This window comes from Chanodichthys erythropterus, chromosome 23 (assembly GCF_024489055.1).
Source record: "Chanodichthys erythropterus isolate Z2021 chromosome 23, ASM2448905v1, whole genome shotgun sequence".
NCBI classification, from domain to species: Eukaryota; Metazoa; Chordata; class Actinopteri; order Cypriniformes; family Xenocyprididae; genus Chanodichthys; species Chanodichthys erythropterus.
This window is the reverse complement of record NC_090243.1, coordinates 32,880,271-32,900,853: the sequence shown is the minus strand read 5'-3', so window position 1 is coordinate 32,900,853 and position 20,583 is coordinate 32,880,271. Positions and strand designations below refer to the sequence as shown.

The following is a 20,583-nucleotide window of genomic DNA, read 5'->3' as shown; positions in this document are numbered from 1 at the left end:
GGCGTGCATAGTTCACCTAATGTTCAGTTAGAGGCACAAAAGCCGCTGGAGAGCTTTGGTGGCGGACACATGTCTCGGGAGCATCTAATTTCTGAGCAGAAGCGTGATCCATCACTCACCTCTTTATTTGAATTAGTCGTTTCTGAGGATGAGCTGGTGAACATGGCTTCTGGCTATATTCTAAAAAATGATGTCCTCTTGCGTAAGTGGACACCACCTTATGCTTCTACACAGGATGACTGGAGCGTTGTTACACAGATTGTTGTGCCAAACAGGTTTCGAGGTGAAATACTTAGCTTGGCACATAACGGTCCTTTAGCTGGTCATTTAGGTGTTAATAAAACTTATAACCGCATATTGTGGCAGTTTTTTTGGCCAGGGTTAAAACGTGATGTGAAATTACATTGTAAAACATGTCACACATGTCAAATTGCTGGAAAGTCGAATCCATCCATCCCGCCATACCCTTTGTATCCAATTCCGGCTGTAGACGCACCATTTGATCACATTATTGTAGACTGTGTGGGTCCATTGCCTCGTACTAAATCTGGCAACCAGTTTTTGTTGACCATTATGTGTGCTTCAACGCGCTTTCCTGAAGCTATACCTATGCGTAAAATCACTGCGCCCGCTGTTGTAAAAGCACTCGTTAAATTCTTTTCATTGTTTGGGCTCCCTAAGGTAATTCAAACCGACCAAGGGACTAACTTTATGTCTTGTGTGTTTGCACAGGTGGCCGATCAGCTGAACATCACCCACTGCTTTTCAAGTGCTTACCATCCAGCAAGTCAAGGCGCATTGGAGAGGTTTCATCAAACTCTCAAGGCGACGCTTCGGGCCTATTGCCTTGAATTTGAGAAGGAGTGGGATGATGGTGTACATCTTTTGCTGTTTGCAACTCGGGAAGTCGTACAGGAGTCTACTGGTTTTAGCCCGACCGATTTGGTGTTTGCTCATAATGTGCGTGGTCCCTTAAAACTGCTTCAGGAGAATTGGTTGAATGAGTCCAAACCAGAAAATCTGATTATGTCAGCTCGTTTCGGTATAAGCTACATAGAGCTTGTGAGTTGGCTAAACAGAATTTGTCTGTTGCTCAATCCAAAATGAAAGGCTGGTATGACAAGAAGGCCAAGGCTAGACAGTTTAAACCTGGGGATAAAGTTTTAGTGTTTCTACCTATCCCTGGTTCTAGTGTTCAGGCAAGATATAGTGGCCCTTATGTCATAGAAAAGCGTGTCAGTGACAGGGATTACGTTGTAGCTACTCCTGACCGTGCCCGTCGTAGCAGACTTTGCCATGTCAATATGATTAAACCTTATTATGATCGTGAGCAGTTGGGCAAACCCACTTCTGGTGATGTAGACACAGTCCTGGCCTTGTCCAATGCTAAGCATTCTCAAACTGTGTGTTTGCCTTTATCCAGTGCTTTGCAGGTACCTGATCTTGCAGTGGGGACGTCCGGAGTTGGAATTGTCCCTGAGGCCTGTGAGTCGCTGTCTGGTCCTGAAACTGACTGTGGTATCGAGAGTTCTTCTGTCTCTACAGTTCAAGGCCAATTAAAAAATTCTGAGATGCTTGCTAACCTTGATTCTTGTTTTTTGCATCTCCCCTGTTCACAACGTACAGACATATTAAATTTAATTAATGGTTATGTTTCATTGTTTTCAGATGTGCCGTCCCAAACACACGTGTTGCAGCATGATATCGATGTCGGTGACAATGATCTGATTAAACAGCATCCGTACCGTGTCAATCCTGAAAAACGTCAGCGCCTCCAAAACCAAGTTGACTATATGCTGTTGCATGGCATTGCAGAATTTAGCACTAGTTCCTGGAGTTCCCCCTGTCTTCTTGCTATCAAGTCTGATGGAACGGATCGCTTCTGTACAGACTTTAGGAAAGTTAACAATGTCACAAAGCCTGATTGCCATCCTCTTCCTCGCATGGAGGACTGTGTTGACCGTGTGGGGTCAGCAGCTTTTGTGACAAAGTTAGACCTTCTTAAAGGCTACTGGCAGGTGCCTTTAACTCCACGTGCCAGGGAAATTAGTGCGTTTGTTACTCCTGATGCATTTTTACAGTACACTGTAATGCCTTTTGGCGTACGCAATGCGCCTGCTACCTTTCAGCGATTAGTTAACCGCGTTTTGGGGGGGGTGCCGGGGTGTGAGGCGTATTTGGACGATATAGTAATCCATTCTGCAACATGGGAGGAGCACATCAGTCAGTTAAAACAAGTCTTTACTAGGTTAACTGAGGCAAATTTAACAGTCAATTTGGCTAAGTGTGACTTTGCCGAAGCGACAGTAGTTTACCTGGGGAAAATTGTGGGTGGTGGCACGGTAAAGCCGGTAAATGCGAAAATTGAGGCCATCACGTCATTCCCAGTGCCTTCCACTCGTCGTGGATTGCAGCGGTTCTTGGGAATGGTGGGCTATTACCGTAGCTTTTGTAAAAAATTTTCTTCTGTGGCTGCTCCACTCACTGACCTGTTGAGTCCAAAAATGTTTTTTAAATGGTCACCAGAATGTCAACATGCATTCGAGTCTCTTAAAGCTCTTCTCGTGCATGCACCTGTCTTAGCTGCCCCAAGGTACGATTGTGCTTTTAAACTGGCTATTGATGCTAGCGATGCGGGAGCAGGCGCTGTTTTGTTGCAGGATGGGCCCGATGGCATTGAGCATCCCGTGTGCTATTTTTCCAAGAAGTTCCAAAAACATCAAATGTCATATTCAACGATTGAGAAGGAGGCACTCGCTTTAATTTTGGCCCTTAATAATTTTGAAGTTTATATTGGTTCCTCTTCACGTCCGGTTATTGTTTACACAGATCACAATCCTCTCATTTTTATTCATCAAATGCGTAATTCTAACCAGCGTTTAATGAGGTGGGCTGTGTTTGTCCAAGCGTTTAATTTGGAGATAAAACATGTCGCCGGTAAGAACAATGTTTTGGCAGATGTGTTGTCGCATGCTGTTACGTGGTGAATGGTTGCCCTTTTTCCGGATCACCATTCACCATCCAGGGGTGGGGGTGTTATGCGTGTTTCGCAAATGCCCGGCCCAGAGTCCTCAATGATTAATTAACCTTGTTATATTGTTTTCTTTTCCTAGTTTTCTATTGGCTGAGTTGGGGGAAGCGAGGCTATAAAGTGACAGGAGGTGGACTTTCGGGTCTCGGCCAGCCACAGCTTTCTTCGGAGCCATATCGTTTCGTCTTTATATTATTTTCACTTAGTTTGTACTTTTTGTTGGAGCGGGGAGGCCCAGCTTGACTTAATTAGTTGAGTTCATTTCCTCCCTTTTGTTGCTGGGCTCCCCGTCTCTTGGTTTTGGTTACTTTTGTGAGTAATTTGTGTTAAAATAAAATAATTTATTTGGAAAACTCTAGCCGTTGTCCATCTGTTATGTTACGTGTCCCCCTTTACTCCTAGGCATTTAAACTGGGGACCGTAACAGTGGGTGAAGAATTTCATACCCTCCAAGATGATGCATCAAGCATATACGAGTCGACTTGTGAGTCTGTGACCAGTGATAATTTGATTCTGTTTCAGAATGTGACCCAGTTGGCACGGGCAGACAGCCTTTTCTATACTGACGTTTTAGTCAATGACAGCATTCCTTTAAGAGCTTTGTTGGACAGCGGCTCTATGGCTTGCACCATTAGCGAAGTTGCTGAATCCCATTTACTGGATGCTGGCTTGCCTCTGGATCATTGTGAGATGCAGACCAATATTATGCTGGTTGGATGTGGTGGAGTTCAGGTTGCGCCAAAGTGTACTTACCAGCTGAAGATGAGAGTGTATGAGTACGAGGTCAGTGTACCTACGCTGGTTGTTACGGGCCAACGGAAAGAGTTGATACTGGGCACCAACGTTCTTAAATTCATCTTGAGCCAGTTTAAGCAGAACCCCTCATACTGGCGTGTGGTGAACAGGCCTGAATCAACTAATGATTCTGATGTTGAACAGTTCCTCAATGTGCTTTCTGGTCTTAACAGATGGAGAGGTGATGAGATGCCTGACATCATAGGAACTGCCAAACTGGTTCAAGCAGTCACGCTGCTGCCTAAGCGGGAACACCTGGTGTGGGCCAAGTTACCTCCTACAACGCCCATTTCTGAGGGCAGCGCGGTGTTGATTGAACCAACCAAGTCCAAGTGGCATTGGAAGATTTGGAATTGGTTTCTGAGCGACCCTTTACAACTGTCAAAACACAGAGTCAGTCTCTGCATGATGATCCACCTGACTCAGACATCCAGGACATTCTGCAGAGGATGGGATTGAGTGACTTAGACATTGACTCCTGTGAAGTGTCACCTCAATGGAAAGGCCAGTTATTGCGCTTGATCCAGAAGTTTGAACATGTATTCTCTAAGCACAAGCTAGATTGTGGGAGAGCGAAAGACTTTGTGCATCACATCCATCTGTCTGACTACCGCCCTTTCCGTTTACCTTATCGGCGTGTGCCTCCAGGGCATTATCAGAAGCTACGCCAAGTATTGTCAGAGATGGAAGAACGAGACATCATCCGTAAATCCAGCAGTGAGTGGGCCTCTCCCTTGGTTCTTGTGTGGAAGAAGAGTGGTGACCTCCGCATCTGTGTTGATTATCGCTGGTTGAACTCACGCACGATAAAGGACGCGCACCCTCTTCCTCATCAAGCCGATTGTCTTGCTGCCCTGGGAGGGAATGCTTTGTTCAGCGCGATGGACCTCACATCTGGCTTCTACAACATCTCCATGTGTGAGGAAGACAAGAGACTTACAGCTTTTACCACACCTCTGGGTCTCTATGAGTTCAATCGTCTTCCACAGGGGCTATGCAACAGCCCAGCGAGCTTCATGCGGCTTATGTCATAGAAGGAGACCAAAACTTCCTTACTCTCCTGTGCTACTTGGATGATCTTCTAGTGGTGGCTCCCAATGAACAAAAAGCCCTGGAAAGGTTGGAGATGGTCTTTGACAGATTGAGTACTCATGGGTTGAAGTTGGCATCTAAGAAATGTTACTTCCTGAGACGGAGTGTCAGATTTCTTGGCCATGTCGTGAATGAGCATGGAGTCGCGACCGATCCCGACAAAATTGCAGCCATTACTGCCGTCACCGAACAGAACCTCATGATGGATGATGGAGTGTCACCCTCACCAAGAAAGATCAAATCCTTTTTGGGTATGGTCATGTATTACCAACGGTTCACCCCTAACTGTTCCAGTATTGCTAAACCACTCTTCACTTTTACTGCTGCAGCCAAAGGAAAAAAGGGCTACTCAAGAGGTGGCACTGTCTTCAGGAAACTCAACCCGTCAGACTGGACTAGAGAGTGCGTTCAATCCTTTGAACAGCTTAAGTCAGCTCTTCTGAACTCCGTGGTGTTAGCCCACCCCCGGACTTCAAACTAGACGCGTGCGAACAGAGGTGGGTAGGTAAATTGGCCCCGTACACCTTCGACATCAAGTATATACCTGGTGCCAAAAATGTGGTCGCCGACGCATTGAGCCGTCAGCCATTTGTCCCCAGCCGTGTGAGTCAGAGACTAGTGGCGGAGCCCTACAACCATCTGCTCGAACAGTCTGAACTGATAAGAGAGGAGACAGTTCAGAGTGTTGGACATCCTTTGGATCAGTGTTCCTTGTCCTCTGATCAGGTTTCTGCTGTTTTGGAAGCTCATGCACAGTGGGAAGTGGGAGCACGGAATAGTTATATCTTGGCTTGCTCAAGAAATCCAACAGACATTACCAGTTGGTCAGAACCCCTTACTTGTCTACTCACTGAAAGAGCTTCAAGAGAAGCAGGAAGGTGATCATGTGCTTTCAAGAGTTCTCTTCTATGTGTGTCGAGGTAGGAGACAGTCTCGTAGAGAAAGAGCTAAAGAACCTTACAAGGCTCTGAGGCTACTGAAGCAATGGCACAGACTAAAGCTGTTGGATAGTATATTGTACCGCATCTGCAAGGACCCAGTGACTAAGTTTACACGTCACCAATTCATTGCCCCTGATTCGCTGGTCAGTGTAGTCCTGTGTGGCATCCACGACGTGGCAGGCCATCAAGGCCAAGGAAGAACATTGTCTTTGGCAAGACAGAGATTTTCATGGGTCTGTATGGAGAGTGACACCCGGGACTATGTAAGATGCTGTCAACGTTGTATGGTCAGCAAAACCCCTGAACCAGAGGGAAGAGCCCCGTTAGAAAGAATTAGAACCACCAGCCCATTAGAATTAGTGTGTGTTGACTTCTGGTGTGCTGAGGATTCTTCTGGCAAAAGTGTCAATTTCTTAGTGGTAACAGACCACTTCACGAAAATGGCGAATGCTTTCCTGTGCAAGAACCAGTCAGCAGCTCAAGTCGCTCGTCACTTATGGGATAAGTTTTTTTTGTGTCTATGGATTTCCACAAAGAATCCACTCCGACCAAGGAGCAAACTTTGAAAGCAGTTTGATCAAGGAACTTTTACAAATTGCTGGTGTACAGAAGTCACGAACCACAGCTTATCACCCGATGGGCAACGGCCAAGTCGAGAGGTTCAATCGCACCTTGGGTAATATGATCATGCCGTTGCCTCCGAGAACCAAACAAAACTGGCCGCAAATGCTGCAAACCTTGACTTTCGCTTACAACTGTACTGTACACGAGTCAACCGGCTTTGCCCCGTTTTTCCTCATGTACGGTCCTACGAGCCAACTTCTTACCTGTTGACGAAAGAGAAGACTGTGTAGAACCGGCCTTCGACGACTCCCAAGTCAGGCTGTGAGACTGAGTCTGAGATTGACACTACTCTAAATGAATCTGAGGATGCTGGTAACGAAATCGTTGAGTCAGCTCATTCCCCAGCTTGTCCATTAAGCTCATCAGTAGAAGAGGAAACCTGAGAACCCAGTTCTAGAGCAGGACTAGAGCATGTCCCTGATGGATCAGTTCTCGGATGTGAGAATCGGGGAAATGTTCAGAACTCTGAGCCTGACCTTTCTACTGTGGATGTGGAGGAAGTTGATCGTGACACAGAAGAGGCCATGCCGCCTGATGGAGTCTCTGGAGAGATTGTTCAGCCTGTAACCGAAACAACCCACCAAGTCAGAACTAGGGCTGGCAGATTTGTAAAACCAGTTAATAGACTGATTCAAATTATGACCCAGAAAACCCTCCTACGTAGCCCTTCGCTCAGCCTTCTCAGGTTCAAAGCTTCCTAAGTGTGAGATGAAAATTTCCTATCTGTTGTTATTCATCTGGGGTATAATATAAGTGGTGATCAATTCAAGTATCTTTGTAGTAGTGTTTATGGCACTTCTTTTGCGGGCAGACACTTGAGAGTCTGGCCAACTTTCTTTTGTCGCTCTCCCAGTTTGTTGGGTAACATGTATGTTGCGTGCAGGTACTGTAATTTTGTCAGTGTGATCACATCCCCAGTGTCATTGAGTCACTAGTTTTAGACTAGTTTTGTGAAGTTCAGGGGGGGGAATGTAGCCTGTTCAGAAATAGAAATAGAAATAGTATAGAAATAGTGCAACGTCATATAGTTACATTACATGTATTGCAAAATACGTAATGTTTTGAGGACCAAGTTTGTAGTCAAAGTATGGGCAGGCCATAGTCAATGTAAATCATATTGATGATGTTTCGTCTGTACAAGTGAATGTGCCATAACTGTTTATCCGCCTTACTAGCCTGCGTGTTCACGGCAGGCTCCGTTGTGATGGGGGAGGAGCTGTGGAGGGAGGGCTGTAGCGCAGCATAGAGCAGGTGGGAGTGACCTGTGAGTTGTGCTTGTTCAAATTTTCAGGCTAAGTCAACGTTTTCTAAAAACTCCCTACAGCAGCTTTAAATTAAATAAATAAGCAGTCAAATAAAATAATTCTGATAATAATATTATTTATTTCTGTGAGGTAATACAGCACAAATGCACAGAAAAAATGGACAGCTACTTTACAAGATGACGTTATACTTATCACCAATGTCATAATATGGTTTTGTTTTGCTTTTATGCCTTTTATGCCTCTCAGCGGCTATAGGTTGCCACTACAGTGTGGCGAACATGCATGAAGCCTGTTCCCGAGTGCCAAGGCCCTGTTTTAATATTTACCTCAGAACCTCACATTTAGCATTGCTTCATTTAACACATTGTTTTGAATTTTTAAATATCTTTTCAATTCGAGTTACATTCATAGAGAAATAACTTCGGTACTTGTTATAACATTTAATGTAATTAATATTTATATAGGCTACAACTGGATTTGTTGTTTTAAAAAAAAAACACCAATAAAGAAAAGTAAATTTTCAGGATAATATTTTAAAGATAATTTTGTACAATCCAAATAAGCGTTACAGATCTTTAGAAAGGGATTAACATTGTTTGTCATGTTTTTCAATTATTGCACATGCACCTATAGGTCAATCAAGGTCAGTTACAATAACTTGGGACACTAAAGAGACCTTTCTACTGACTCTGAAAAACACCAGAAAAAAGGGTCTCCGATCACCTGTGTGAATGTGCCTTAGTCCTGCTGCAGGAGACAAGTGGACTGCAGATGTGAACAGAGCAATAAACTGCGATGTCCGTCTGTGAAATTTGTTCAGTTTATGTCTCAGTTGTTGAATCTTTTTGTTTGTAAAAATATTTACATGTTAAGAAATTTGCTGGAAAACAAAAATATGTGACCAATAACATCAAGTTGTATATTTACTTATTTGACTATAATGATATCTAGTAAAAAATGAGAAAACAGGAAATATTTGTAGTTTGGTGTTGATAAAGGGTAGCGTAAGTCTTACTGTGGTGATAAACACTGAAAATATCAAAATAATCAAGAAATTAAGGATGACACAGAATATTCACACTAGGCTATATACATTTTATTAGGCCACAGATACATTTGTAGAGGTTTAAGGCTGATTTATACTTTTTGCGTCGAGTGTGTGCCGTAGTTACAGCGTAGGCTGTGCGTAGCATACGACGTAGCCTGACGTGCACCTCTTCAAAAATGTAACAACGCGTCAATTCTACGCGGACCACAAGCGCTCTGATTGGTCTGCTAGAACCCCTCCCTCAGGTCAAATAACTGGCGCAGAGCACTCGGAGAAGAGCAAGCACTTTCAACTTCACTATGAATGAAAAAACACTCTGTTTCAGAGGACACATGCAGTCAAACTGCAACAAAAGTCATTACTTATTTGCTGCTTCTCTGCCGTTTCTGTTTGTAAGCTTCTCTGACAACGTACATGACGACCTGCTTCTTCTTCGGCTTTTGTTTTGATACTCAACATGACCGTGGACACTCCTAGTGGTCTGCATGCACGTCGACGCGTACAATGTCGCAGAAGTATAAATGAAACATACGTGTTTAGGTAACTCTGGATTTACTTAAGAGTTTCCGAGTTAAGTACATGACGGTGAGAAAACATGTCAGAAGCAAAAAGAGTCTGCCCCAGTGAAAAAACCCTACCAAAATGTATTTAAAATAGGCCTACATTCATTTCACACTAACTAAAAACCCATTAATAAACAGTAGTCAGCATTTGAAGTGGATCAAAGAAGAAAGTTTTAGGACAACTTTGATGAAGGGTTTTGATCCGCTTCAAATGTTGACAGACATACTGACAAATATTTTAATCAAACTTTATTTGCAGTTCTTCTTTACTGCACAATGCATATTTCTAAATATTAAGCCTAATTAATATCACTATTAGTAAGGACAGTATGATCACTGTATAATTTGAATGCAAGATATATGAAGTGTACCTAAAGTATACTTGCAATAGTTCCACTTTAGCATAATCAAATATACTTAAAGGGTTAGTTCACCCAAAAATGAAAATTATGTCATTAATGACTCACCCTCATGTCGTTCCAAACCCGTAAGACCTCCGTTCATCTTCGGAAAACAGTTTAAGATATTTTAGATTTAGTCCGAGAGCTTTCTGTCCCTCCATTGAAAATGTATGTACGGTATACTGTCCATGTCCCGAAAGGTAATAAAAACATCACCAAAGTAGTCCATGTGACATCAGTAGGTTAGTTAGAATTTTTTGAAGCATCGAAAATACATTTTGGTCCAAAAATAACAAAAACTATGACTTTATTCAGCATTGTCTTTTCTTCCGGGTCTGTTGTCAATCCGCGTTCATGACTCCGCAGTGACGCTGCTTGTGACAGCGGTTGCTGCTGTGTAGGAGCTTCTTCCATTGCTCTTAGTTCTTCGTCCGTGTATTGGGGTTCAAATAAATATGGCAAAAAAAAAAAAAAATTGCAAGTCTTCCTCTGTGTCGAAATCCTTAGACATGTTTGCAAAGGTTGTTTTGTTTACAGCGTGCGTCTCCCTCAGACTGTAAACGAAGCTCAGGCGCACCACATAACACGTCAGCAGCGTCTTATATATATTTCACCTTCTCGAGCTATAAGCTACAGGTGTTGTATAATAGTTCATAGCCTACTCTTCAAAATATATTTTTAGTAAAATTCCATAGGCAGGCAGCAGGCACTCTGAAGTCAGGCATGCAGCAATATTTTATTTATTTATTTCTCATTATCTCGACATAAGTTGTTTCTTGTGATCTAAACATTAAAAAGTAGTTGTGATTATGAGAAAACAAGAAAAAAAATAAATTATGAATTGCCTTTCAGGCCTCCGTACTTTAAAAAAAAACAAACAAAAAAACACCTATGCTGGCTTCCGTACTTTTTCAGTTAGAAAGCACCCCAAAATTGGGAGACACCCCTCTTTTGTTCCGCAGAGACCTGTACTTGCATTTAATTCATGGCCATGAGAAATTGATGTCGTTCCCTCAACATAATGAAGTCGTGACCACAAGAAAAATATATCATTCCCTCACCCCCACAGCTTTACTTCGCTTGGCCATGACATAAGGATGATGTTACCTCGACAAAATGATCTCGTGGCCACAAGTTATCATGTTCCCATGAATTAATATCTTACGGCCACGACGACATATTATTACGTTCCCACGAGTTTATATGTCATGGCCACGACAACACTAAGTGAACCAAACATGTCCCCTCCCTGTCACCGGAATTTTAATCATAACATATTTGTGCGGTTTCTGGCCTTTTCTGATCTGTTATGTTGTATGGTTTTATGTTTGGACATATGTATAGCACCTTGGTCAACAATTGTTGTTTTTAATGTTACATAAATAAAGTTGACATTGACACTTACCTAAAATCATCCTGAAAACAGTGTTTCCTCCTGAAGCAGTTAACATGCTTCTCTAAATCTGTGAGGTAAAGAAAGTTAGATGGTTAGATAGCATCAGGGAGAGACTGATAGACTGCCTGATAATACAAACAAAACAGTATCTACAGTTAGATTAGTGTCTGACCATGTACTACAACAAATAATTCTGTGTTCTTAAAAATTACTTTAATAATTTAATTACTGCAAAAATGCCCTTCACCCTTATATTCTCAAGTCTCATGATTAGCTGATCTTAAACACAGAAGAAAGATTTTAAAGAATCTAAAGTTAGGACTGACATTTTGTAATATTTTGATAACATTATATTAAATAAAAATGTGCAAATGTGTGTGTAAAATATGTCAAATTAAACATAATAAAATTACATATAAAGAATGAAAGTAGGCCATAGGAATAACATATCAAGACAAAAGAAATGAAATTAGCAAAGCACATACCTTCTTGTTCAGACTTCAAAAAACGATTTAATGATATATATAATATTATTCATCATATCATGAAAGACTAAACTAGACTAGGAGATAAACCATACACCATTTTGGTTGTGTCCCTCTGAATGAAGAAACCACAAACTCCTGACACTCTCACAGTCTACTGTTACAAAAACTAGGTTCTCATGATTCCAATTATGACATAAATTGGGAGTCTTAGCATGGAGCGAGGAGGGAGTGACCATGTGCAGGCACTTTATACTGTCTCTAACCAGTGTATTTTTATCTATTCTAAAATATCATTTATAATGTTTTTCACATACATTTCAAAATAAAAATAAATAAAAACATTGATCTTGATGTGAAAAATTCATTTTTTTTTTTACCAGATAATTCCTAATCAAAATGTCATAACTCAGTCTTCCAGTGAAAAGATACTTTCCTCTGATGACATATGCCAGACTTCTCATTTAGTAAGCATTCAGCTGATCTGCCTCCATCCACTTAACAATCAATAGATAGAACCAAATGCCTGCCCTACATTTTTGTTTCACATTGAATTATGTCAAAATGCAGAAGAAAAGATCTGTCGCTACTTCTGTTTCTTCACAACTTTATATATGAGCAAAGCTGTCTTATTGCAGAATGATTGTTCATTGTTTCTAGCATTCAATTTTATTCCAAACAGTTATTAAACTGTGCTAACACTATGACAAAATAGACAGAGGTGAGGATCCATGATAAAAGATTTAACAACTTTGTGTTGTTTCATCTTTGTTTGTGGTGATTTAGTTGCACTGGTAGGCTAACTTACTTGGGAATAACGTAATAAAAAACATGAAATATCCAAAAATAAATGTAAAAGTTAAACAGCATGAACATCATAAGTGACATTAAACTTTGCTTTTATTAAAATACGTCGTCACAATAAATATTCGAAAGAGATCTATTATTGCTACTGGACAAATATTAATAACGTTAGGCCTGGAATTCTGTCGTGTTCAAGACTAATTTATTCGTCGCGTTTGAAATCAACAAGGGACTTGATGTTTCCCATTATTTTAAAATTTTTTAGGGTTAGATAATTTGAACCGATCACATCATCATTGTAAAGTTAGTATCTTGCGAAATTGATTATAAAGCGGAAACGTTGTGATTAAGTGACCATGTAAAGTGCCCGCACATCATAGGCTACGTTCACACTGCAGGGCTTAATGCTCAATTCCGATTTTTTGAAAAAATTCGATTTTTTTGCAAGGCCGTTCACATTTTCAGTTAAATGCGACCTTTTGTGATCTCCTGTGTGAACGTGAAATGACCCAAAAGTGACCCGCATGCGCAGAAGAGTACGCAACGGTCAACAACGTCACTCGTTGTTTGCGGAAGTAGACGGCCACCTCGTTTGTTCCAGGCTTTAACCTCCTTGTATTTGGCTCGGAGGCTTTTTATTTTTCGCTGGCATTGGAGCCAGGATCGTCTGTAACCACGCTCGGCCATTTTGCTGGAAATGTTTTCGTAAACCACCCGGTTCCGATAAGAGCCCTCGAGTTTGGCCTGAAAAGAGCTGTCACCTCAAATATTAATTAAATCTGTGACCTCGCTTCCCTTCCATTGACTGGTCTCAGCAGCATCGTCCGCCATGGTTGTTGTTTATCTTCTCGTTCCTGCCTACTTCAACGCACAATTATGACATTTGTAGCGTATCAATGACGTACGGGTCGGATACATGTGGTCTGGCCGTTCAGACGGAGGTCGCATTTCAAAAGATTGGATACGTATCGGATTCAGGACCACATACCCAAGTGGCCTGGGTCACATTTGAAAAGATCGGATCTGTGTCGTTCAGACTGTCATGAAAAGATCAGATACAGATCGCATAGGGGCAAAAAAATCGGAATTGGGTCGTTTCAGCCTGCAGTGTGAACGTAGCCATATTTCGCTCATCTGACTCGATCATGCAAATGCTATTAATTAAAGTATTTCACATCTGAATTACATTTCAGTTCATTACTAATATGATTTGTTTAGTATACACTATTGTATTGCAGATCATATTTTCTAGAAATATCAAATTGTGGAGATCAGTAAATAAATAATGCTACTGATAATTTATAATTATTATTATTAATAATAACACATTCACATTTTAAATAAATCAGTTGTAATGTCATTGTTTTTAATATAATTATGGAATAATGCATAATAATAAATATATAATGAATAAATCTTTATTGTCATTGTTAAAAGAAACAACGAAAAAATGTTCAGCAGCTCTTCAGAATTAGCAGGATAATAATAATAAACAGTGTACATAAATAACAGGATATATATATATATATATGTGTGTGTGTGTGTGTATGTATGTATATGTATATATATATATATATATATATATATGTATATGTATATATATTTATATATATATATATATATATATATATATATATATATATATATAGTACATTGTGTGTTTTTTTTCTCTGATTCCAACATACAGGTGCAGAACAAACAGAACAGAACAAACATTCAAGGCTAGAGGACAGACAACAAAGGTGATTGTTTTTTATCCACTTAAACATAATCATGCATCATATATTTACAAAACACAGTGGTTGGTGTAAGGTCCATGCATCCATGCATGTGTGTGTGTATGTATATATATATATATATACAGGGAGTGCAGAATTATTAGGCAAGTTGATTTTCTGATCATATTTTTTTTCCAAGCACATTTTACCAATTCCAATCCACATCAATCTTAATAACTACTATTAATATTGTTTTTAATCATTTATAAGTGATATATAATTGTTCATGAAGGCTGGAAATGAAGAATGCCCTATATTCAGGTGTGCAGAATTATTAGGCAGGTTTTCTTTTACAGATAAAATGAGCCAAAAAAGAGATTTAACTCAGACTGAAAAGTCAAAAATTATTAAATACTCATGAGAAGGACGCAATACTAATGTAATACTAGAAATTGCAAAGTTAAAGCATGACCATTGGACAGTGAAATGCTCATTGGGTCAGCTGGGTCATACAAAAACAGCTGGAGAAGAAAAGACACGTTAGCTGCAAAATAATTAAGAATTAAGGTGAAGAATTAAGTGTGAAACCATCAGGAACCCTTTAGTCTCCAGCGCCACCATTTCCCAGTACTGAAACCTACCTGGAGTCTTCAGAAGTGTGAGGTGTCAGGATCTCAGAGACTTAGGTTAGGTGAAGAATCCTAAAAAATGACCCGCTCTTAATAAGAATCACAAGCTGAAGTGTTATAAAGTACATGAAGACTGGGTTTTTATAGGCCTTATAGACAGACAGCTTGAGAGTGACTCCTGAAGGACCAGCACCACATCCTCTTGTACCACTGTTTGAAGAATTTATCTTCCAGAATCTGGCAGTAAATTTTGGAAGATCATTTAGTCCATCTCTGCAAGATGGACATTTCAGGATAAGAGATGGACTAAAAGTGAACTCCCACACCTTACTGCCAGATTCTGGAAGATAAATTCTTCAAACAGTGGTACAAGAGGATGTGGTGCTGGTCCTTCAGGAGTTACTCTCAAGCTGTCTGTCTATAAGGCCTATAAAAACCCAGTCTTCATGTACATTATAACACTTCAGCTTGTGATTCATATTAAGAGCAGGTCGCTTTTTAGGATTCTTCACCTAACCTAAGTCTCTGAGATCCTGACACCTCGCACTTCTTAAGACTCCAGGTAGGTTTCAGTACTGGGAAATGGTGGCGCTGGAGACTAAAGGGTTCCTGATGGTTTCACACTTAATTCTTCACCTTAATTCTTAATTATTTTGCAGTTAACGTGTCTTTTCTTCTCCAGCTGTTTTTGTATGACCCCGCTGACCCAATGAGCATTTCACTGTCCAATGGTCATGCTTTAACTTTGCAATTTCTAGTATTACATTAGTATTGCGTCCTTCTCATGAGTATTTAATAATTTTTGACTTTTCAGTCTGAGTTAAATCTCTTTTTTTGGCTCATTTTATCTGTAAAAGAAAACCTGCCTAATAATTCTGCACACCTGAATATAGGGCATTCTTCATTTCCAGCCTTCATGAACAATTATATATCACTTATAAATGATTAAAAACAATATTAATAGTAGTTATTAAGATTGATGTGGATTGGAATTGGTAAAATGTGATTGGAAAAAAAATATGATCAGAAAATCAACTTGCCTAATAATTCTGCACTCCCTGTATATATATATATATATATATATATATATATATATATATATATATATATATATATATATATATATATATATATATATATAATGTGTGTGTGTGTGTGATTTCAATAGATCATTAATCTTCATTTATCATTAAAGGGTTAATTCACCCAAAACTAAAATTTCTCTCATTTAATACTCACCCTCATTTGTGGGCTGAAGATGGACAAAGGTCTTACAGATGTGGAACGACCATATCCGTAAGCCCTTTGTCCATCTTTGGACCACACATTAAGATATTGTTGATAAAATATGAGGGTGTCTGATCTACACATACGCAACAACACCATTGCACCTTTTGATGTTCACAAAGGTAGAAGGTAGTTAAAAACATGGTTAAAATATTCAATATGACTGCAGTGGTTCAAGACTTTATTCAGCAGTAGTGAACTCAGTGCAGGCTTCCTTGTTTACAGCCGAACAGCGACTCATTATTGGCCGGATCCTGCGTCAGCATCACATACATGTGTCGTGCTGCTCATGTGATCTTATTTGGCCAATATTTAGTCAGCGTTCGGATGTAAACAAGGAAGCCTGAATTGAGTTGACTACGTATGCAACGGTTCAAATTGTTGAATGAAGTCATTATTTTTGTTTTGTTTTTGCGCACAAAAAGTATTCTTGTCTCTTCATAACATGTTGATCCACTGCAGTCATGTCGACTATTTTAACCACCTGGATGTCAAAAGGTGCAATGATTTTCCTTCTTATGTGTGGATCAGATACCCTCAGATTTCATAAAAAAGATCTTAATTTCTGTTCCAAGATGAATGAATGTCTTACGGGTGTGGAACGATATGAGGGTGAGTAATAAATGGCATTATGAATGATTTAATGTTGGGGTGAACTAACCCTTTAATGTCTTATAAGTAAGTAGATTTTTAAAATCACTGTTTGGAAGTTAGTCGAACCGATATCAACAACAAATGTGTAACCAATCAGCATTAGGGGGCATTAGATGGTCAAGGAGAGAGAATGATCAAGAGGGAGATGTGGCAAGAAAAAGGCAGAAAGAGAGATGAGACACAATACAAAAGAGCTCAAAAGAATATCACTGGAATGATGACTGGACAATCACTTCAGGACCCATGTTTATATTAGACTCTCGTATTGCGTGTGTAACAGTGCTTAATGTCATTGATAGTGCATTCACCAGCAACAGTTTGAGACCGGCTTGGAGCAGCAATCAAGGTTAGGATTGGAGTGTGAGTTTTAATGAAGAGAGGGGTGGTTTTGTTTGGGTTGATTTAAAATATCAACAATATCCAACAGCGTTTTTCAAAATCTACTTACCACACCTTTCAACTGATAAAACAATTTTCTAAACTAAGTAGGATTGAATGAAGTCATTATTATTGTTTTTTTGTTTTGTGACCTAACCTTAAAAGACCTAAAACCTTATGACCTAATGATATTGTTGCATTTTTCTTTAAAAGTTTTTAAGGTTAGGTCACTGTGTTGACAATATTTTCAAAAGACTGTGACTTGTCAACATAGTAGGACTGAAAAAAATATTTTCTTATCCCATTACATAGCATGCTGTGCTCTAATCATCATTTACGTCTCTTTTTACAGATGCCTACTCTAAAGGATTGCTACACATGCAGGGAAAAAATTGGAGTAGCCAGCAAAACATGTCCATACTGTAGGTCCAAGCAGCCATATAAGCAATTGCTTGAGAAAAAAAAGAAACAGCTTTCCCAGGAATGGAAAGACAGACAAAAAAAACTGCAGTGTGAACAAAGTTTATGATGCAACAAATCTACTGGTAGGTTTATCTTTCAAATCTTATGTTATACACTGACATTTCGGCAAATCTTCTTCAGTGTGCACACCGACTGAAGTGTAACATCTGTGTGTTTCTTCCACTGTACTAAGGTCTTATTTATAATGAATGCTAAATTTTATGCATAACATTAGATAGTGTCATAAAAAAGAATTTGTATTGACCAGGAGTGCCCAAACTCACTTCTGGAGGGCCACTGTCTAGCATAGTTTAGCTCAAACTTTCCTGAACACACTTGTCTGGAAGCTTCTATTATGCCCAGTAAGAACTTGATTAGGTGGTTCTTACATTTTATGTATTTTTATAGTGTGTGTGTGTGTGTGTGTGTATATGTGTACATATATATATATATATATATATATATATATATATATATATATATATATATATATATATATATATATATATATATATATATATATATATATATATATATATATATATATATACATATGTGTGTGTGTGTGTGTGTGTGTGTGTGTGTGTGTGTGTGTGTGTGTGTGTGTGTGTGTGTGTGTGGTTTACGAGGACTTTTGACCTGAATACGCACCGGCATTACGGGGACATTTGGGTTTATGAGGACACAGGCCATGTCCTTGTAATTCCGGCAATGTAGATGCCTTTCTCTATGTCCTAGAAGCACCCTCTCCAATTTTCGCGGCATGTCCTTATATACCACAAAAACCTGATTTTATACCATACACTGTGTATCCTCTGTGTACGAGAGTGCGCCCCTGCATCCGGGTCCTGGTACTGTACCGGCGTCATCGAAAATTAGCATTTTTCACACAAGTGTAAGTATTGAGGCCTGTGATTGGTCAGATCGGTTATGGTAGGCGGGAAATCACGAAAACAAGATGGCGCTGACGGGCGGAGCCTAATTCCGCAGCTCCTATTGGTTGCATACGCAATGAACAACAGCGAGACAAGATGGCGCCGGTGGGCGGAGCTTCATTCAGCTTCAGCATAGGTCTGTATAACAAGCGAGTTAATGCAAAATACTAATTATTTAAGTGTTATTGCCTATAATTTTTTCTTTGTGAATTAAATATATGAATAAATAGTGATCCTCGATTAAAAATATCCCTTAAATGTCATGTAATAAAGTATAAAAGTAACTTGAACGCTGTTTACTAAGTATTTATACAGTTTATTTAGCTCGTTAGCATATGCTATTCATGTAAACACAACCACACATTAACTCGTGCGCTCACATTACATATATGTATTATTATTATTTTAATCCCGCGTATGTTATATTAAGTATGGTTTATAATAAGAGTCTTCGCGTTCATTTCCTGTTTGGGCCGGATAGAAGCTGCACCTGAGAAGACATCTGAGCACCTGATGGAGGCTACTGTTATTTTAAAGGTAAGTTCTTCTGCTTTTTAAATGCTTGTGGGTCCGTTTGGCTTGTTTGTTCATGTTTTGTAAGCTCTTTGCAGCTCGTTTTACAGTTACAAAGCAGCTAGCTCGCGATGCTAACGGCGCTAGCGAGATTGTGATTGTGTTTAAAGACTGTCAGGAGGGAATCAGCGATGCTTGTCATTTTAAACTGGTTTTCGATTTAACTATAATTGTAACTGCATCATTTTCTGATCGCATGCAATAACCTAGCCAAGCCATCATAATAAGGCGTTGTCATGACTACAGTCTATAAAGGGGACGGCATTTCACCCAGTACAGTATCCTCACATACCAGCCTACTGTAAATATTACTACAGTTCTGTTTGATTTAAAGACATTAAGAAACAAAGATGTACTGGCTATGATAAGATGTATCAGAACTGTCAGTCTTATTCAGTCAAATAAATACTGTCAGTATTATTGTCTATAATTTATCAATTGTGAAAATTTATGAAGGAATATTGATCCTCAGTTATACATAATTCTTAAATATCATACAATAAAGTATGAAAATAACTTGCAGTTTACTATAATTTATCTTTTGATGTTTATACTAAAAACAGAAGATGACAGAAGACACATCAGATCATGCTGAAGTGAAACAGTGATGGAGAAAGCCCAATCGCAGGAGGAAGACATACAGTATTCACAAAGATTCATCAGTGATTTCACCTGTGTCAGGTATATTATATGTTATTTACAGGTATGATTTTACTTGTTTTATTATTAAATGTTAAATGTTACTCAGGGTAATAGGGCTACACAATATTGCAGAAAATCTGACATTGCAATATTTAGTTTTTCTGCAATTTATATATTGCGATATGAAAACAATTCCACCAGATGAATTGAATAGCTCTATTTGAAAATAATTAATCATTCTAGGATGATTGGGATACTTTTGTAGGGTAGTGCATCTGCTTAGAGAATAATAAACAAATTACAAGCTTAGATAAACACAATAAAACTAAGATACAAATTAAAATAAGCAGTGCTTTATGTTTTTCAGGTTAATCTAACAGTATTGATCTATACTGTACCATCATAGAGTGAAAGCTTATCATTTGCTTGTGTTTTAAGTCCTGTCAATTTAAACATCAAACACAATATAAACTCGCACAGAGCAAACAAACACTCTCAGCGAAAACAGTCGGTTCTGTGTTGTAAACAATTAAGAAAACGGATGCATATCATATTGGTCCCATATGTGCTTTCCTCAATGTGCAGCCCTAATGTATATATAAAGCCATGTAGGGCTGCACAATATCGCGTTCATTATCGAAGGCGATTCATCTGCGATATGAACGCGATATTGCGTAGCTTGTCAGTGATCTACGGCTCTGTCTATTAAATGCCGCTCCATTTGAAAGCAGGTGATGGCGATTTAGCGGTAATCAGGGAACCGGCTTTACTGACGAAATGCGCGTGACAGTCGCATGCGATATATCGTGCAGCCCTAATATGCATCACATTACATGCGTGTTCATGGCAGTATGTGAGGT

The 20,583-nt window shown here is 39.4% G+C and overlaps 1 protein-coding gene across 1 annotated transcript in view; it reads right to left on the bottom strand.

Moving 5' to 3' along the window:
• The window catches only part of LOC137013778 (ADP-ribosyl cyclase/cyclic ADP-ribose hydrolase 1), a 220,447-nt gene extending 209,222 nt beyond the window's left edge, over positions 1-11,225 (bottom strand). The window contains exon 1 of the mRNA XM_067377706.1: positions 11,166-11,225. Coding sequence (XP_067233807.1) covers positions 11,166-11,211 — 46 coding nt within the window. The 5' untranslated portion in view covers positions 11,212-11,225. The remainder of the gene's footprint in view (positions 1-11,165) is intronic.
• Positions 11,226-20,583: the final 9,358 nt, after the last annotated feature.